This window comes from Myotis yumanensis, unplaced genomic scaffold (assembly GCF_028538775.1).
Source record: "Myotis yumanensis isolate MYYU_CA2020_CCGP unplaced genomic scaffold, mMyoYum1.0.hap1 SCAF_19, whole genome shotgun sequence".
In the NCBI taxonomy this organism is placed as follows: domain Eukaryota; kingdom Metazoa; phylum Chordata; class Mammalia; order Chiroptera; family Vespertilionidae; genus Myotis; species Myotis yumanensis.
This window is the reverse complement of record NW_027223770.1, coordinates 11,994,165-12,012,645: the sequence shown is the minus strand read 5'-3', so window position 1 is coordinate 12,012,645 and position 18,481 is coordinate 11,994,165. Positions and strand designations below refer to the sequence as shown.

The window sequence follows — 18,481 nt, the reverse complement described above, 5'->3', positions numbered from 1 at the left end:
CCCCTCGCCTGTCTTACAGCTCGGCATCCTGCCCACCTCGCCCAGGAACCCTCCCGCGGGGCCGGGCACCCCACCCCTGCTCTGCACTTCACCCCGGGGCACGTGGTAGAGTTGTCACCTCGACACTTGGCTCCTGCCCGAGCCTTTGTCTCTGTGTGTCCGTCCCTGAACACACCTCCGTGTGACGCTGACCTCGGTCTCCGCACAATCTCACCGACACCAGACTGGAGCCCGGCCCAGTGTGACCTGCTGGGCACCTCGGGCGAGTCTCTGACCCTCCAGGGCCCTGTGTCCCCACAGGGCACCCCCAGGACGGGGGCTGCAGGGGGCTGCCCAGCAGAGGAGGCTGTGAGGCCGAGGACAGGCCTCCCCCTTCGTACGGGAGCCCAGGGCCTCGGGGTTATCTCACTGAACCCCTCCGCAGCCTGGGAGACGGGTCGCGCCCCTCCCTACCCACAGGTAAACCGAGGCAGGCCCGGGGCGGGTCGGTGACTCGCTCCAGAAAAGCGTGAATTCGAACGTAGGTCTGTCTGGTTCTAAAGCGGGTCTTTCCCAGGGCGCCTCTCGGCCTCCGCTGGTTCTGTTTGTTTCACGGCCTCTCTGTGTTTTGTGCAGGTGGGGGATTGCGCTTGCCCCTGCCGCCCCCCGGCTGCCCCCGTCCTGCTGTTCAGCGGGCTGCTCAGCGCCTGCTCGCTTCCCACCCTGCCTGCTCGGGGCTGTTGCTGGGCTGGTTTTGTTTTTGACCGTCAGCCGGCAGGGAAGTGGCAGGCTGTGTGCAGCGCCTCCCAAAATAGCCCCAGGCTCCCCGCCAGAGAGAGGAGAGCCAGGCTGCGTGCGGTGGGCTGGGGCCTCGAGCATGACTCAGTTCCCCGCACCCCAGCCACCCCCTCCCCATGCCCTCCCCTCGAGTTCTTCTGCCGGAGCTGCTCCAGCCTGGCCCACCTGACACCCCGGCGAGTGCCAAGAGGGTGCCTGGGGCTGCCGGCTTCGGGGTGCCGGCTGGGATGGGTTTGGCGTAGCCCTGGCCCCAGAATCAAGGGTTCTCGGTCCCTCCTTGTGACTGACTTACCAGACGACCTTGACCAAGGCCCCAATGACTTTGACCAAGGCCCTGTTGTTCTCTAGGCTTCCGTAGTTTTCCAATTGGAGATGGGGACAGCGAGTCTGCCCACCTGCCTTGTGTGATTGTGGGAAGGTTGGTGACAGGAACCCAGGTTACTTCTCCGAACCCTGGCTGGTTTGAGTGTGAGGATGCAGCTCAAAGGGACGCCCGTGGGCGGGGCTGTGCCACCATCCCCATCGTCATCGTCACGATGGTAATGGCAGCGCTGCCATTTCTTGGGTCTTGTTTGTGGGCACGTTACACACTCACTGCCTCTTCGTTTATCCCCCCGGATACCCTGTGGGGTGCACATGTGGCATTGGACCTACTTTTAAAAAATACCTTTTTAAAACTTTTTTCAGAGAGGGAGGGAGAGGGAGAGAGAGAGAGAAACATCCGATGATGAGAGAGAATCATCGATCAGTGTTGATCGGCTGCCTCCTGCACGCCCCACGCTGGGGATGGAGCCCGAAACCGGGGCCTGTGCCCTGACCGGGAATGGAACCGTGACCTCCTGGTTCATAGGTCGACGCTCAACCCCGGAGCCTCGCCAGCCGGGCGGGGCCTACTGTTATACACACAGAACTGAGGCTCTGAGAGTTTAACTCGCCCAGACCGCGGGGAGGGTGGAACCCGTTCCTGCTTCGAAGCTTGCGTCCTCCTTCGCCGTCCTGCCGCCTCCTCCAGGGCGAGCCCCTCTCCGCTCTGCTCTCAGCTCTTCCCTCCAGACCCCGAACCCGTTCTCCTGGGAGCTGCTGGTGGCGGCCAGAGGGGCGGGAGGTTCTGTCCGAGTCCTGTCTGCGTTCTCACAGGGGACCCGGCTCAGGACCCAGGAAGGTCCTGCCTCAGGAGGGAGTCCTGGGGGCAGGAGGGCATTTCTGGGACGGAAGGGGCTGCCCCTTTCCACCCCCCCCCCCCCCCCATTTTATATCGTGCATTGAAACAACGCCTCAGACGCCAGCATTTCCCACGCTGCAGCCTGGGGCCAGGGGCCTCACGCTCCTCACGGTTACTCAGACGCAGGGAAGGGACGAAGCTGCGTGAGGCGGTCAGGCCTCGCACCCACGGCCCCAGCTCCTAAGGGCAGCGCCAGCCGCTGTCCCTACCTGCCTGGCATTCTCCTTGCCCCTCCAGGCCCCTCACTCCTGTCCCGTCCTCCTCGTCCGGGGGCAGCCTGGGCAGGCGTGAGGGCGGGTGGACCTGCGCAGGTGACCGTGGCCCCGGGGCTGCACAGCGCTGGGCTCCGTCCCCAGAGCTGGGCTTCCGCCGTGTCGGCTGTGGGGTGAAGCGGGGCCGCCGCACGGCTGTTTCCCGGTCCGTGGTGAAAACCGCTGACGTGCCGAGCCACGGCCGGTCCCCGGTCCTCGCTTCCAAAACCCAGCAAGCTAAGGACAGAAAACCAAACGCTTTTTCATAACTCATTTGGCAGCCAAATCGCATCTGAACCGAGGTGAGGCTATTTATAGCCGGGGAGGCTATCTATAGCCTTTCTGTGTTCTCCGTTCACACATTTCACCGCAGAAACGTCCAATTTGGTCACTGATGCTGCTGGAAAATGCGCTGTTACCATCGAACGAACGTGTGGGGAGAGTTCCGAATCCTTAAACGCCTCTGGCCCCGGGGGAAGGCCTCTCCTTTGTACAAATAGCACCTGCCCCCCACCCGCCACAGCGTCCCTCCCCAGCGGCTCCCGGAGCTGAAGGGGCGATGCCACCCACAGCGCCTCCAGCCCCCAGCCCCTGGCAGGACCCAGCGGTTGGCTATTTTTAATATCCCTGTAGGCGCAGGAACACATCTCCGCTGCCAGGCACGGCGTGGGGTGCTCTGCACACTCACGCCTGACCCCCTCCTTGGATGTATCCACATCCCCCCTGAACAGATGAGCAAACGGAGGCTCACGCTGGAATTGGCAGGGAGCAAGCATGTGGCACCAGGTGCACAGGGAGGGCGGCCTGGCGGGGAGGAGGGGAAGCAGGAGCCTGCATGTTGCAGGGCCTCCCGGGGGCCCACCTCCCGAGGTGGCTCCTGCCTCTCACTTAGTCCCTTCTGCATGAGCGCCTGTGTCATCCCCGACCCCGTCTGTGCCCAGCAGCTGGTGCTGAGAGCGCCCGACTCGCCCCAGGCGGGCAGTGACTTCAGTGCACGCCTGCCCGGTCCCCGGCAAGGCCAGAGCCGGAGCTCAGTGGACAGGGCAACTTTAGGGCAGGTTCCCCTCTCTGGTCATTGGCCTCCTTCTTTCTTCTTTTTCTCTAATATGTACTTTTATTGATCTCAGAGAGGAAGGGAGAGATAGAAACATCAATGATGAGAGAGAATCATCGATCGGTATTGATCGGCTGCCTCCTGCACATCCCCTACTGACGATGAAGCCCACAACCCAGGCATGTGCCCCAACCGGGAATCGAACCGTGACCTCCTGGTTCATAGGTCGACGCTCAACCACTGAGCCGCCCCGGCCGGGCCTCATGGGCCTCATTCTTAATGAAATCCTGGGGAAGTGCCAAGTGCAGGGGACCCCCTAATTGGGCTGAATGTGTAGAGACCCAGATGCCCAGGCCTAGGCCTAGGGCGGGGAGGGCAGTGTCCATCACACAGGGCTGGAGAGAGCAGAAAGACTGCGAGCCTTTCTCTGTCAACCCCGGGGGGCTTCCTGGAAGAGGAGGCAGAGCGGTGCAATTAGATCTGACCCAGGCCCGCCAAGGCACCCTCTGGGGTGGTGGCCAGGGGGGGCACCGTCCCCACGTCTGTCTGCTCAGGTGAAGCCTTTGGGGCGGGAGGAGGGGGGGAAGCTGGCACAGAGCTCTGGGGGGCGGCCCTAAATAGAAGAGGAGTTTGTCTCCCAGGCAACGTGAGCGTGAGCTCTCAGCCCCCGCGCCTCCACGTGGGCCCAGCGCCGCCTGAGAGCTCCCGCCGAGTCCAGGTGTCAGCCCTCCCTCCCGGTCGGTCAGCGGAGGCCAGAGTTAGGAGACAGGCAAGTGGCCCAGCTCAGCCTGATGCTTTCCCCACTGACCCTCCACCACCGCCCCGACCTCAGGGCCGGGATCGGGGACTCAGTCCTGGGACCCTCAGGGCTGACACAGGAAGCTGGACGGGGCTGGGGACCAGGAGTGTCGCAGGAGCCAGGTGGACCTGGGAGCACAGGTGGGAGAGGTGAATGTCTCCGGGAAGAGCCCCAGAGAGGCGGGGGCTGCGACGGCGGCTGGTGGGGTGTGACCCTGTAGTTAAACGGTGTCGCTCTCGACCTCCTCTCCATTCCTTTCCGTTTTGCTTTCGCATAGTTTCCGCTGACATATTACACATGTGTGCATGTCTGTCTTAAAACCATTGTGCTATTGCCCGGCCGGCGTGGCTCAGTGGTTGAGCGTCGACCTATGAACCGGGAGAACACTACTTCGATTCCCGGTCGGAGCACATGCCCGGGTTGCGGGCTCGATCCCCAGTGTGGGGCGTGCAGGAGGCAGCCGACCAATGATTCTCTCTCATCGTTGATGTTTCTCTCTCCCTCTCCCTCTCCCTTCCTCTCTGAAATCAATAAAATATATATATATTTAAAACCAACAAAAAACCCCCCATCATGTTACTAGTATATTGGGGACACTTGTAGACAAGGCAACTGGGGAGCCCCTGGCACCATCCCCTCCCCCCCGCCTGAGTGTTTCTGTGGGGGAGGGCAGCAAGATGGGGGGCTTAGGAGTCTGGCAAGAAGGGGGGGAGTCCCCGCCCGGGGCCTGCGGGAGGTGATCAGAGGACCCCGTCGCCTGAGCTCCCCTCGGAGCAGTCGGCTGGTGTGTGTGACGAATTTGCAAACAGGCGCGCGGCGCGGGACAGTGTGTACACAGGAGCCTGCTGTTCCTGCAAAGCTGCGGCAAGATGTCACCGAGCCGGCTTTTATTTTCGTCCCAGGGATTGTGTCTGTTTAGCACCCGCCTGCCTGGCGCTGTGCAGGCAGGTGGGCCCGGCGGGGCGGCGAGTCCCAGCCTCCTGCCGGGAGAAGCCTTCGAGGTCGGCGGACTCCGGGCCCCAGCAGGCGGACTCAGGTTGGCGAGAAGCCCCGGGCAGCCCCCAGATTCGTAGAAAGTGCCCGTGTGTCGCGGTAAAGTCTCGGCGTGGGAGTGGGTGGCATGTGTCCAGGACACTGGGCTTCGCGCCACCCGCGTCTGCCCCCCACAGCCGCGTCCTTCCCCGGCCGGATCGCCTCCCCACGGCGCCCGTGGTCTCAGAAGGTAGACGGTGAGGTGTCAGGACGATGACGAGCGAAAGGAGCATCACCTCCTGGATTTGGAACCTTTCAGCACCGTGTGATCTTGGGGTCGAGTGACATTGGTCTTCGTGCCCTTGAGGAGCAAAACGCTAGGGAATGACATGCAGAGGCCGAAGGAAGGGACGTCGTCCTACAAGTAGTCAGGGCGTCCTGGGTTGTGAGTAACCAAGCCCTGTCTGTGCTCCCGGGAGAAGGGGACCCGCCCGGGGAGCTCGTATCACCGTGGGAGGAGGGACGGGCAGCAGGCTCAGCAGCAGCCGGAGCTGCAGATCCAAATGCCACCAGGACTTGCCTCCGCGCCCCCCCCCCCCACCCCCCCGCCCCCGTCAGAGCCATGGCACGAGGCACCAACCTCACCAAGGCACCGCACTGGGACTCCCGGCTCCCAGAACTTTGAGAGGATCCGTGTGTGTTGCGTAAAGCCACCCAGGGGTGGGGCTTAGTGAGGGCAGCCCCAGGGAGCAAGTGCAAGCGCACGCTCCCCGATTGGGAAGAAGAACAGGCCCGAGAAAGGTGGCCGGAGGACCGAGAGCTGGGACCCGAGGGTTCTCAGAGGGGTGGGAACCAGGCTCGCGGGGAAGCAAATCGAGATCTTCCCGGGAACAGCAGACCCTGTGCTGCGTCTCCCAGGATTTCTGCAATTAACCTCCGCAGAACACGAGCAGTCCGGAGTCAAAAATAACTCACCGGGCGGCGACGCAGATCAGCAGCCCGAGCCCGAGGGCCGGCCGCACGCGAGGGCAGAGGCAGCCCAGGCCGCCGGCCTTCAAGCGCGTAGGCGCCCTGGATCCCACGGCCATGCTCGCTGCATTGGGACAAACGAAAGGCAAGGCTGCAAATACGTGCAGGGGACAAAGAAAGGCATGAAAAGCGATGAAGCAGATTTGAAAAAACAACCACAGAGAATGTTCACAGAATAGTCAGAGCTGGAGAGAGGACAGTAACTGGAAGCCAGAGAAGAGGCCGCCTGGAACACAGCCCTGGTGGGGAGGGGCGGGGGGGCAGCGGCAGAGAGGATGGGACACACCGAGGAGTGCGACAAGCCTCCGTCTAAGGAGATTTCCAGAAAGGAAAGAGACAGAGGAGCCAGAGGCCGAGTGTGGAGAGATCATCGCTGGGAGTTCCGGACCTGGCCACAGACAGAGGCAGGGCCCGGCCAGGTAGCTCAATTGGTTAGAGCGTCGTCCCCATACACTAAGGTGGTGGGTTCGATCCCCAGTCAGGACACATACAAGAAGCAACCAATGAATGCATGGATAAGTGGAACAACAAATTGATCTCTCTCTCTCTTTCTCCAATCAATCAATCGATCAGCCAATCAAGAGGCAGGAGTGGAGAGTGGTTTGGAGAAGGGGAGAGAGTGCTGGAGACATCATTGAGATTCAGCTCACGAGAGATGCCTGATTCTCTGGGGTCCCCAGGCTGAGCGCTAGATTTCTGCCCGCCCCTCCCCCCGCCCCCAGAATGCCCCGGGAGATGCCCAGCCCTTCCCCGTGACTCCTGTCCAGCCTTGGTCAGGTCCTCCTGCCCACGAGTTGCCGATGGGCAGTTCCTGAGCAGGGAGGGGTCCTCACGCTAGGATAAGGTGACCCTGAGGGGCGGGCCTTGAGACTATTGAAAACATTGTCCCAAAGCGGGCGGGGCCCTCTGCCCGCACTGCCCAGCTCCGGGAGTGCCAGCCCTAGTGTTGTCCGTGAGAACGTCACCGCTGGGCGCCGGGCAGTGCCCAGTCTGTGCAGCTGGACAGGCAGCCCAGCTCCCTCTGGTGCCTCCTCCTCCCACATTATGCCCACGGGGCTTTCCGAGCCTGACCAGTGTTTATTTTTCCTCTGTGCTTTTTCCCTCCCTTCCTCCCGCCCTGGACAAGGCTGGCATCCATCCGCAGCGGGAGGGTTTTTATGGGGCACAGAAGGGAAGCTAATAATTCTGAGAACAAGGGCCAGTTCCCTGGGAAACTTTCCAGGCATGCGGTGTTCTCTGGCCACCCTGGGAGGCCTGGCCACACCGCTTGCTCGCTGGCTCACTCGCTCGCTGAGGTTGAGCAAGACCCGGGCAGAGCTGTGCAGACACGATTTTGCTTGGGCACACGCGTGTGCGCACCGCCCCTGGGGACCCTGGCCCGGCCTTTTGGCCCCGGATGCAGCTTGGCCTGCTGGCTGCCTTCTGAGTAGAACATTTGGCCCTAATGTGGGTGGCCTGAGGCACCTGCACCCGCTCACCCCAGGGCTCCGTAGACCAGGCCTGGGTCGCAGGCCAGAAAACGCAGACTGTCATGCCTTCTGCCCGTGACTCGGTGTGGCTTTGTCAAGTCACTCGGCCCCTCCGGCTTTCTCTTCCCGCCTGGCCCCGCTGCTTCCCAGCGCTGCCTCTCCGAGTGCGATAAACGGTAAATCGCGAGCGGCCACTCCGAGGTCACGCCCCTATCTCATCAGGGCCCCGAGCCGCCGTGGGTGACAGGGCACAGCCTCTGTCTGTCTGTCTGTCTGTCTGGGCTTGTGCCCCTGCACACACTCTCGGGGGGTGGGGGGGCTCCTCTGGCTCTGCGAACAGTTTGAGTCACAGATGCTGTCAAGGAGCCGGCGGTTGTTCCCGGGACGCGTCAGGGAGGGTGCGCTGTTCTTGGCGGCGCCTCTGCTCCAAGGAGCAGCTAATGGAGCAGTTTGCCGTCAGCACGTTGGCTGCTTGGTGGCGTCGTTTGCCTGGAGATGGGCTTGGGGACCATTTGCCCTGGGGCAGGATGCTTTGCTCTCTGCACCTGAGCGATAAAAGCCCCCCACCCTCCTCCCTGGTGCTGTTGGGTTGGGGTGTTCCCAGCAGGAGGGGCGGGGCACGAAGCCCTCCGGCTCATCACACCTGCGAAATCCAGGCGTCATCTCCTTTATAAACGGATGTTTGGACTGAAGTGGGGGTCCTCGGGGCCCCCGCCAGGTGGAAGTCCACTGTCTTAAAGAGAAAGGTGAGCCCGGCCGGCGTGGCTCAGTGGTTGAGCGTCGCTCTATGAACCAGGAGGTCACGGTTTGATTCCAGGTCAGGGCACATGCCCGGGTTGCAGGCTCGCTCCCCAGTGGGTGGCCTGCAGGAGGCAGCTGATCAATGATTCTTTCTCATCATTGATGTTTCTCTCTCTCTCTCTCTCTCTCTCTCTCTCCCTCTCCCTTCCTCTCTGAAATCAATAAACAATAGATGTTTTTAAAGAAGATGAAGGTGAAGCTACTCTGAGGGCAGGGATCCCTAGCTCCTTCCAGCTCAGACTTTCTCTGGGGGTAAGCCTGGTTCTGCCTTTACCCTCAGGGGACAGAGAGGCAGCCGATGGGTGAACTTCATACACACACTCTCCTGCCCCACCCAGGCCTGGCGGCTGGGCCCTGGGGTACAAAAAACGGCCCCTTTCCTCTCCCACGGACCTGCGGCCCCTCGTTCACCTGGAGCCCGTCCTCCTAGATGGATGGGGGCAGATGAAGTTCTTCTCCTATGACCCACGCTGGCCCCTGATTGGGGACCGGCAGGTTTGGGAAGCAGGGGGTGGAGGAAGCCGAGGAGAGACCACAGAAAGGCAGTAGAGGTGTTCCAGATGCCCCAGGGTCCCAGGAGCTGCGTGTGGCCCCGGCTTCCCTCCCCCCCACCCCCACCCCCTACTGCCAAGCCAGGGCAGGCTCCGCTGGCCCGCCTGGGAGCCGCTCCAGACCTATTGGGCAGAAGGCAGCCGAGTTGCGTTTGGACGCGTTCCGTCCGCGTGGCCCCTGCACGGCCTCCCTCCTGAAGTCCATCTGTGGCGTCAGGCCCCCGCCGATCCTGGAAACACGGGTTTGGTTCTGTGCCCCTGATTCTCGTGCTTCCCTCCCAGGTAGGGCGTCTTGCTGTGGCCTCTGCTGGAAAGACTTGTCCGCCCTTCCTGCCTGCTCCGCGCGCCCCCCCCCCTTCCAGCCACACCCTGTAGCCCACCCCAGGGTCTTCTCTGCAGCCCCTCCAGCCTGGCCACCTGCCCCTTTGAGCCAGAAGCTGTTTCTGCTGCCGGACGTTGCCTTTTCCTTTTTAAAATATTTTTTTTATTAAATATGTTTTTTTATTGACTTCAGAGAAGAAGGGAAAGGGAGAAAGAGATAGAAACATCAATGATGAGAGAGAACATAGATGGGCTGCCTCCTGCACGCCCCGCACTGGGGATCGAGCCCACAGCCCTGGGCTGTGGGAGCAGGAATGGAACCGTGGCCTCCTGGTTCACAGGTCATGCCTAGCCACGGAGCCACACCAGCTGAGCCGGACGCTGCCTTTTCCCTACGAGGCCCGGAGGGTCCCTGACGACCCTGGGCTCCTGCCCTTGATCCCGTGAATGGCACCACGCCTTATCGGTCAGCTGCAGGCCTGTGCCCTCTCCTCCCTTTGTGGCTCTGGCTGGACAGGCTGCCTGCCTGAGGCCCAGGAGGGTGACCCCCACCCCAAATCCAGGCCCGGGCTCCAGACACACCTTGCCCAGGGCGGATCCCTCCCCTAGGACGGCCCTGGTGGCCACGCCCACTGGCCTCCGCTCTGACGTTGTCTGGGCTGCTGTTTCCTCAAAGACACTGGTGAACGGGGGTCCTTCGTAGGGTCGTGAACACAGGGCTTCGGGAGCCCAAGGCTTTCCTAGAGACCTGGGCCGGGTGCCGTAATTGAGGCTCCATGGGGGGTCCATCCCTGTCCTCCCAGGGAGGGGCCAGGGCTGTGCTCCTGGGGCGGGGTGCACACTGGTCACCCAGAGTCCTTGCCTGGCTTCCCTCATAGCAAGGCCTCTCAAGACTTCCTTTTTCTTTCCCCCTCACCCTGTGCCAGGCCCCCAAGGCTGCCCTGTGCAGAGCAGGGAAAGATCATTCTGTCTAGTCCCCCGCCCCGCCCCGCCCCCCGACTCCAGCGGGGACGATGAAATGTGTGTCTGCCTCGCGCGCCCGGGCCGCTGGAATGAGCGTAATGAGATTGTCTGAGGGTTCAGCTGCCGGGCAGACAAGGAGGGCTCGGGGGACAGGCAGACACACAGTCACGCCGCCTTCTTTCGTGAGGGTTGAGCCTGCCCGGGGCCCCTTGCTTCGGGCTCAACTAGGAAGAAAGCAAGGGGGCCCCATCGTGCCCACCAGGGCCTGGCAAGGGGCCGTGTGTCCTTCGGACGGACGTGCGTGCCCTGGGTGCTCGGCCATGTTTCCCTGATGGGGTTTGGGGTCTGCAGTGCAGGCGGGAAGCTGGGCCACACACAGGCCTGGACGCCTGCCTTCCAGCCCCTGCTCAGACCCTGACTGCCAGCTGGGTGCTGGTTGGAACTGGGCTGAGTTGGATGGGAGAATTTTGTGGGAGGTGAAATGAAAGATCCAAGCGATTAGGGAATTTGCTCACGGCCACAGCTTGGGAGGAGGTGAAGGATCTGGCTGACTCAAAGGCTATGATTTCTTTCTTATGTTTTTTTGTTTTTATTGATTTGAAAAGAGAGAGAGAAACATCGATGAAAGAGGAACATCAGTTGGCTGCCTCCTGCACGCCCCCTACTGGGGATCAAGCCTGCAACCCGGGCATGTGCCCTGACCAGGAATCAAACCAGCGACCTCCTGGTGCACGGAATGACACCCCACCAACTGAGCCACACTGGAGGCTGGGGCAGGGGACTTGTTCAAAGTCACGCGGTGGGCTCGCGGCAGAACGGGGACCAGAACTCCAGCCTCAGGTGCAGGCCCCGCCCTTCCTCCGTGTTCTTGTTCCCATCAGTCTTTGCAGAAGGCGACTCACCTGTCCTCTCTCTCCCCCTCAGGGGTCCTCGGTGAGCCCTGTCATGGTTCTTTAAGGAACCTCGTCGCCTAGAAGTCCCAACACGCAGTTCCCCGTCGCCGGGAAGGCGTGGACTCCAAGATGATCATAAAGGAGTATCGGATTCCTCTGCCGATGACCGTGGAGGAGTACCGCATCGCCCAGCTCTACATGATACAGGTGGGTCGGGGGCGGGGCTGGCCACGCCGGGCGCACACGCAGCCCTCCGCACCGTGCACTGGGTGGCGGCGTGGCCTTCTCGCACCGTGTCTGCCGGCTGGGCTCCTGGTTAGTGTCTGGCCGCCAAGCACGGTGCCGGATAGACCACGGCGCGCCGTGGGATGCCTGTGGCATGGGTGGTCTTGCCAGCGCTGTATTCACGACATAGAACACCCGTCATCTCACTGATCCCAGATGTTATTCTCATGTTTAGTCAGCTCGGCTGCTGGAACAAAGTACCCCAGACTCGGGGGCTGGAACAAGCGACTTGACTTGTCACCATTCTGGAGGCTGGCAAGTCCAAGGTCAAGGTGCTGACAGGCTGGGTGTCTGGGGAGGGCTCTCTTCTTGGCTTGCAGACAGCCACCTTCCTACTGTGTCTTACATGGCAGAGAGGGGAGGGGCTCTCTGAGGTCTTTTTTGTTAAACTTAATCTTTATTGTTGAAAGTATTACAGATGTCCCCTTTGTTGTGGTGGTGGTTGTTTTTTTCCCATTGATGCACCCCACCCCACACCCACCCCTCCCAGGCCTTTGCCATTATCGTCTCTGTCCACGGGCTATGCATATCTGCATATAAATTCCCCGGTTAATCCCCCCCCCCCCCATGGGGTCTCTTTTTATATGAACGCTAATCCCTGGTGGGGACGCCACCCTGATGATCTAATCATCTCCCAAAGGCCTGGCCCCTTCACACCATCACATTGGAGGACCAGCTTCAGCACATGCATTCGGAGGGGGCGGGGCACAGACATTCAGTCCAAAGCAACCCATCCGACAGACAGGGAGGTGCAAGGCCCAGAGATGTTAACTGACTGGCTTGGGCGCCCACAGCCCACCTCCCACCTCCCAGGTCCACCTCTTCTTACTCCCCTGGGCTGCCTGCGAGACAGTGGTGACTGCCACCTGGCTGATTTACAGTCGCACATGAGTGTGAGGATGACAGCTCCCTGTGAGGAGCCAGAGAAGGCCACCCCACCCCAGAGGGCTCCGGCCTCCCTCCACGGCGCCTGAGCATCCTGGAACACGGGACCCGCTGCTCATGGCCCAGATGGGACCACAGCTCCCATTTTCACGGGTCCTGCTCTGTGCAGTCCCCATCCCAGCACCCCTGGCAGCCTCTTGCTGCCCCAGCCCTTGGCCCAGCTGCACAGCTTCCCTCCCAGTTCAGGGTCTGATGATAAACCTGCTCTGGGCTCCTCTGGGCGTGTGGATGCCTCGGTCCAGCCTCTGGCCATGCTGCCCCCCACTACCCTTCCTCCCCCGCCAGTCGCAGAATCATCACACAGGAGCCGGGGGGAGCCCAGGCCGGCAGGGCCACCACACCCCTGGGTTTGCTTGGCGGCTCCCACCCTTCAGCCCAGGTCTGGGGCGTTAGGAGCTCCCTGCAGAGCCGGCTCCCAGCTCCCTCCTGGGAGGAGCTCGATGGAACTGCTGGAGTGTGAGCGGCTCCCGGCACGGGAAGCTCCACTGGAAAGAGGACAGAGGCAAACTCGGCCTCTCTGGGGGCAGTTTGCTCCAAACTGCTTCAGGAGCACCACTCAATTCCCTCTCGAGCCACCTACCCTGCAGTTATTCCTCGAGAGCAGGGGGGGAGGGAGAGGCTCTCAGCCCCCAGCCCCAAGCACCCCGGAAATCGCTCAGCCTGTGCGAGGCCTCGGCTGTTCCGCCACAGCCGCTGTTTGTCCTGCGGCTCTGTGATGCCCACCCACACCAGGGGAGCCCCCCCGACTACAGCCGCCCCCACCCCGGGCTCTGTGGTCTGTGCCTCCAGACCCCTGGGGACTGACTTTCAGCTTCTAGAATATCCAAAGCTCTTTCAAACATTGAACCACCTCGGCCTCTGGGCCCCTCAAAAACACCTGCCATCTTCACCCCTCTTTTGATATTTTAAAAAAATTAATCTATTCATATATATATAATTGATTTCAGAGGAAGGGAGAGGGAGAGAGAGAGAAAAACATCAACAATGAGAGAGAATCATTGATCAGCTGCCTCCTGCAGGCCCCCCACTGGGGATCGAGCTCACAAACTGGGCATGTGCCCTGACTGGGAATCGAACTGTGACCTCCCGGTTCATAGGTCAGTGCTCAACCACTGAGCCACACTGGCCTGACAGAAACTTCTATTCTTATGCCTCCCGTGTGATGTCTCCTACGGCCCGGGGGCTGCTCACACCCTCCCCCTCTTCCGAGCCCCACTCCTCCTGCTCCCACATTCGTCTCACCTGCACCTGGGCCTGAGTTCCCAGCGTCTCCATCCGCCATGGGGGAGACAGACAAGCCCCTTATCTCTGTTGTGTGCAGGTTTCACAGATGTGAACATAATCAGTCAGACCTCAGTAAAGCTGTTGACAAGATAAGTTAAACTCACCAGACTTCCGTGCCCGGCCTGGGCCGGAGGCTGGGTTACACAGATGTGCTGGGGATCGAGACCACAACCCAGGCTTGTGCCTTGACCGGGAATCGAACCGTGACCTCCTGGTTCATAGATCCACTGAGCCACACCGGCCGGGCACGTGTTCAAGATTTTAAAAACAAACGAAAAGTTGGCCTGTCTGGGAGAGAGCCTGCTCTCCTGTAAGAGGCAGGGCAAATGCTTAGCTCCCAGCGAGCCCTGGGCAGAGCTCGGCCAGGACCCTGGACAGCGCTGGGAGCGCTGGTTGAGGAGGGTGGGGGGCTGCTTGCTCTTTGCTGCTTCCCACCCCCTTCATTAGCCACCCACCCGGGGAGCCTCCTGTTTCTGAAGGATCCTGCCTCCTGGGGTCTGTGCTTTGCCCGCACCAGGCCCAAGGTGGCTCAGCCCCTCCTGTGCGGCCTCAGGCCCCTGGGAGGGAGAGGGCAGGGTTCTCCACCCAGCCTGCGCCCGCAAAGCTGGCAGGGGTCACAGGTGTGTGCGTGTGAGCATGCGCACACCTGCTATTCGGGAAGCTGACCGAAGGTAGCCTTGGCGGTGCCATCACGTCACCATGGAAACAGATGCTGGGCTTAAAGTCACCAGCATCTCAACCTCGAGGTTTTCTGCATAAGCAGAAACCTGAGCTTTTGAACACCGGCCAGGATGTTGGTGCCGAGAGACGCCCAGAGGTGACCCAGGCATCCTACCCAGCCCAGGCAGGGGCTCCGAGGCCCCTCCCTACTCCCCACTCCCCACAGGTGATCTGTCTGAAGTCTGAGAGAGAGCAGGAGACAGGATCGGTTTTGGCGTGTGTGTGTTTTGTCGTATACCAGCTTCATTGAGATGTAAGTCACGCACCAACCAATTCACATGTTTACCGGGTACAGTGTAGTGGTTTTCATTATGTTATGAAACCACAATCAATTTAGAGCATTTTCAGCTCCTCAAAGAAAAGTCATTTTCCGTTCCCAGCCCCCTGTCCCTGGGCACCCAATAATCTGCTTTCTGACTGTGGATTTGCCTATTCCGGATGTTTCGTAGAAATAGGATCACACAGTATGTGGCCTTTTGTGTCCGGCTTTTCTCACTCAGCATCATGTTTTCAAGGTTCATCCACATTGTAGCAGGTGGCAGTATTTCTTTTTTATGGATGAATCATAGTCCATTGTATGGATATAATTTGTTTATCCTTTGTTGTTGTTGTTAATCCTCACCCGAGGATATTTTTCCCATTGATTTTTAGAAAGAGTGAGTGGAAGGAAGGGAGGGAGGGGGAGAGAAAGAGAAACATCGATGTGAGAGAGACACATCGATTGGTTGCCTCCAGCACATGCCCTGACCGGGACCGGGGATCAAACCTGCAACCCAGGTACATGCCCTTGACTGGGAATCGAACCCATGACCCTTTGGTGCACCACACTGACCAGAGCTGCTTACCCATTTTTCAGTTCGTGGAGATCTGGGTTGGTTCCGCCTCCTGGCTGTTGTGACTGGTGCTGCTATGCACACGGGTGTCCAAGTTCGAGTGCTGACCTATGCTTTCGTTTCCTCGGATGTATACCTGGGAGTGGAACTGCTGAGCGTGTGGGAACTCTGTGTCCACCTTTTTGAGGAGCCGCCACACGATTTTCCACGACGACTCTACCATTTCGCATTCCCACCAGCAGTGCATGATGGTTCCAATGTCTCCACATCCTCACCAACACTTGCTAATCGTTTGACTTCTTAGCCATCCTAATGGGCGTGAAGGGGTATCTCGTAGATTTGATTGCCATTTTCCTGATGACTAGAGGGGCTGAAGCATCTTCTCATGGACTTGTTGGCCATTTGTGTATCTTTTTTGGAGAAATGACTATTCAAGCCCTTTGTGCATTTTTGAATTGGGTTATTTCCTTCTTTGTTGTTGAGTCATTAGAGTTTTTAATATATTTTGTATACACAGCCCTTATCAGATATATTATTTACAAAAATGTTCTCCCATTCGGTGGGTTGCCTTCCTCTTTCTTCTTAGTGTCCTGTGAGGCACAAAAGTTTTACATTTTTTATGGAATCCATTTTATCTATTTTACCTTTGGTTGCTTGTGCTTAAGAAACCATTGCCAGATCCAAGATGATGAAGACTTGCCCCCTCTATCTTCTTCTAAAACTTTTATAATTTTAGGTCTTTGATCCATTTGAGTTCATCTTTATGTGTGGTGTGAGGTAGGGGTCCAGCTTCATTCTTTTCCATGTGGAGAGCCAATTGTCCCAGCACCATTTGAAAAGACTATTCTTTCCCCATTGAGTGGTCTTGGCATCCTTGTTGAAAATGAATATATATAGTTTGCAGATACAGGTACATGGGTTTCCTTCTAGACTCCTGCCTCTCCTACATAGATCTGCCTATCGTAGGCTCCTCCTCCCACTCAGCTCTCCGGGGCTTGGTCACCTGAGCCCCTTCCCTTCTGCAGAGCACTGTGGCCCCCACACATGGACGGTGCCTTTGTCCCCACAGAAGAAGAGCCGCAACGAGACATATGGCGAAGGCAGCGGCGTGGAGATCCTGGAGAACAGGCCATACACGGACGGCCCAGGCGGCTCCGGACAGTACACACACAAGGTGTACCACGTGGGCAGGCACATTCCCAGCTGGTTCCGCTCCATCCTGCCCAAGGCGGCCCTGCGGGTGGTGGAGGAGTCCTGGAACGCCTACCCCTACACGCGAACCAGGTGAGCAGGGAGCTGAGCCTCTATTCCAGGTAGGGGCGCCCTGAAGGTCCGCTAGGGTTCCCTGCAGGAAACAGGCAGAAGAGGGGTGTCAGGGAGGGAGGCCTGGAAGGCATGAGTTCAGCAAGGTCCGGCCGAGACCCCCTTGCCATCTGGGAGCTCAGGGAATACAAACTAAACCTTCATGTTCACCTGAGAATTGGGGACCGTCAGCAGCTGGAAGAAGCACGACCTGAGGGTAGACCAGATGGCCCAGATTCCCTCCAACCCCGAGACCCTCAGCTACGTACCATGTTGAACTGGGGTCTCCTTCAGATCCCCCAGTGGGAGGTTCTTCACTCTGTGCCCCCACCTCACCCAGTGTAGCCGAGCACCACTGGGTTCGACCAGACGGGGTGCGCCCAGCTGGCTGCCCACCTGCTATGCAGATAGGGTCCCCACGAGTCTCCTGTCCTCCCTTCCCCGTCCTGGGTGAGGGCCCGGAGCTTGCCCGAGGATCCATGGAGGCCATTCCTCCTCCCAACACACTTTCCTCCTCTGAGCTCAACCCCAGCCAAGAGAGAAGGGCTTGCCCGGCCTGTATGGCTCAGTGGTTGAGCATCGACCCATGAACTAGGAGGTCAGGGTTCGATTCCCAGTCAGGGCACATGCCTGGGATGCAGGCTTGGTCCCCAGTAGGGGGCGTGCAGGAGGCAGCCGATCAATGATTCTCTGTCATCATTGATGTTTCTCTCTCCCTCTCCCTCTCCCTTCCTCTTTCTGAAATCAATACAAACATTTTTAAAAAGAGAGAGCGGAGGGCTGTTCCCTTGTTACCAGACCTGACTCCTTGTGGGACAGCGTGCAGGGGTGGCCTGTGGCTCAGAGTGCTTGTCCCTTTCCGCCCACTCGGCAGTAGGCTGCGGTAGTTGTACCTGCGTCTGCACCATGCCTCACACACGGGGACCTGGACACAGGGCTTCCAGCAGCTTCCTGCCACATCTCCCTCTTCCCCTAAACCCACCCCTGCCCCCTCCTGGCCTGGCCTGGGCTGTCCTTGGGACGAGGGGAAGGTCCAGGAGGTGGACAAGACAGATGAGTCCCGTCCACCACTCCAGCCTCCTTCCACCTGTGTCTCCTGCCCCGCGGGTCCGGCAGGCCCTGGCCCAGCCACCCCATGCCCACACCCTCCACCCCCGGGTTAGGGTTCGGGTTCGGGTTCGGGTTAGGGTTAGGGTCCTGATGGATGGTTTTCTTCCCCCACAGGTTCACTTGCCCTTTCGTGGAGAAATTCTCCATCGACATTGAAACCTTTTATAAAACCGATGCCGGAGAAAACCCCAACGTGTTCAGCCTGTCGCCCGTGGAAAGGAGCCAGCTGGTGATCGGTAACGTCCACCACAACGCTCCCACGCTGGGGAGGGCAGGGGCCCTTCTGGGCCGTGTTGGGGTTCCCTGCCTGTGGGCCCCTCGTCTCCAGGCCGGGCAGGCTCCTGACCTGCTCCTGTCCTGGGTCTTGAGCAAGCATGGGAGGGGGCACCAGGGGAGACAGGGTAGCCTTCCTGGCCCCATTTTTCTGACATGTACACTGAGGCTTAGTGCCTTTTACACCCTGAGCCCCGCCCCTCCTTCCCTTTGAGGGGTCCCCACCCGTGTGTGCTCAGTGGGCGGGGCGGGGCCGTGTCCCCTTCATGGCAGGCGGCCTCTACCCCTCTCCCCTCCAGGTGACTGGGCCACGTAGCGAAGGGCCTCATTGGTTAAATCTATTTTTCCAAGAGAGGCCAGAAATCAGAATTTTCATGTGTCATCTCCCAATTCCTCAATGTTGGCAACTAATGAAAAATCTCTGTAAATAAACTCACGCTGGCCAAAAACATACGTCTGTGGGGCCAACGCAGCTCAGCAGCCACCACTCGGGAACCCCGGGTTCCAGGCCCAGGAGCAAGTCACGTGGAGGTGGGTCGGGCAGGTGCTCGGCCGGAGGTGGCCGCTCGCGCCCCGGGAGCGAACTCCCAGGCCGCCTCTCTCGTGGGCGTGAAGGGCTTTGTCCCT

The 18,481-nt window shown here is 59.8% G+C and overlaps 1 protein-coding gene across 1 annotated transcript in view; it reads left to right on the top strand.

Moving 5' to 3' along the window:
* PITPNM2 (phosphatidylinositol transfer protein membrane associated 2) overlaps positions 1-18,481 on the top strand; it is a 53,950-nt gene that overhangs the window by 10,813 nt on the left and 24,656 nt on the right. Inside the window, 3 exon segments of the mRNA XM_070399405.1 lie at positions 11,134-11,309; positions 16,239-16,453; positions 17,696-17,817. Coding sequence (XP_070255506.1) covers positions 11,232-11,309; positions 16,239-16,453; positions 17,696-17,817 — 415 coding nt within the window. The 5' untranslated portion in view covers positions 11,134-11,231.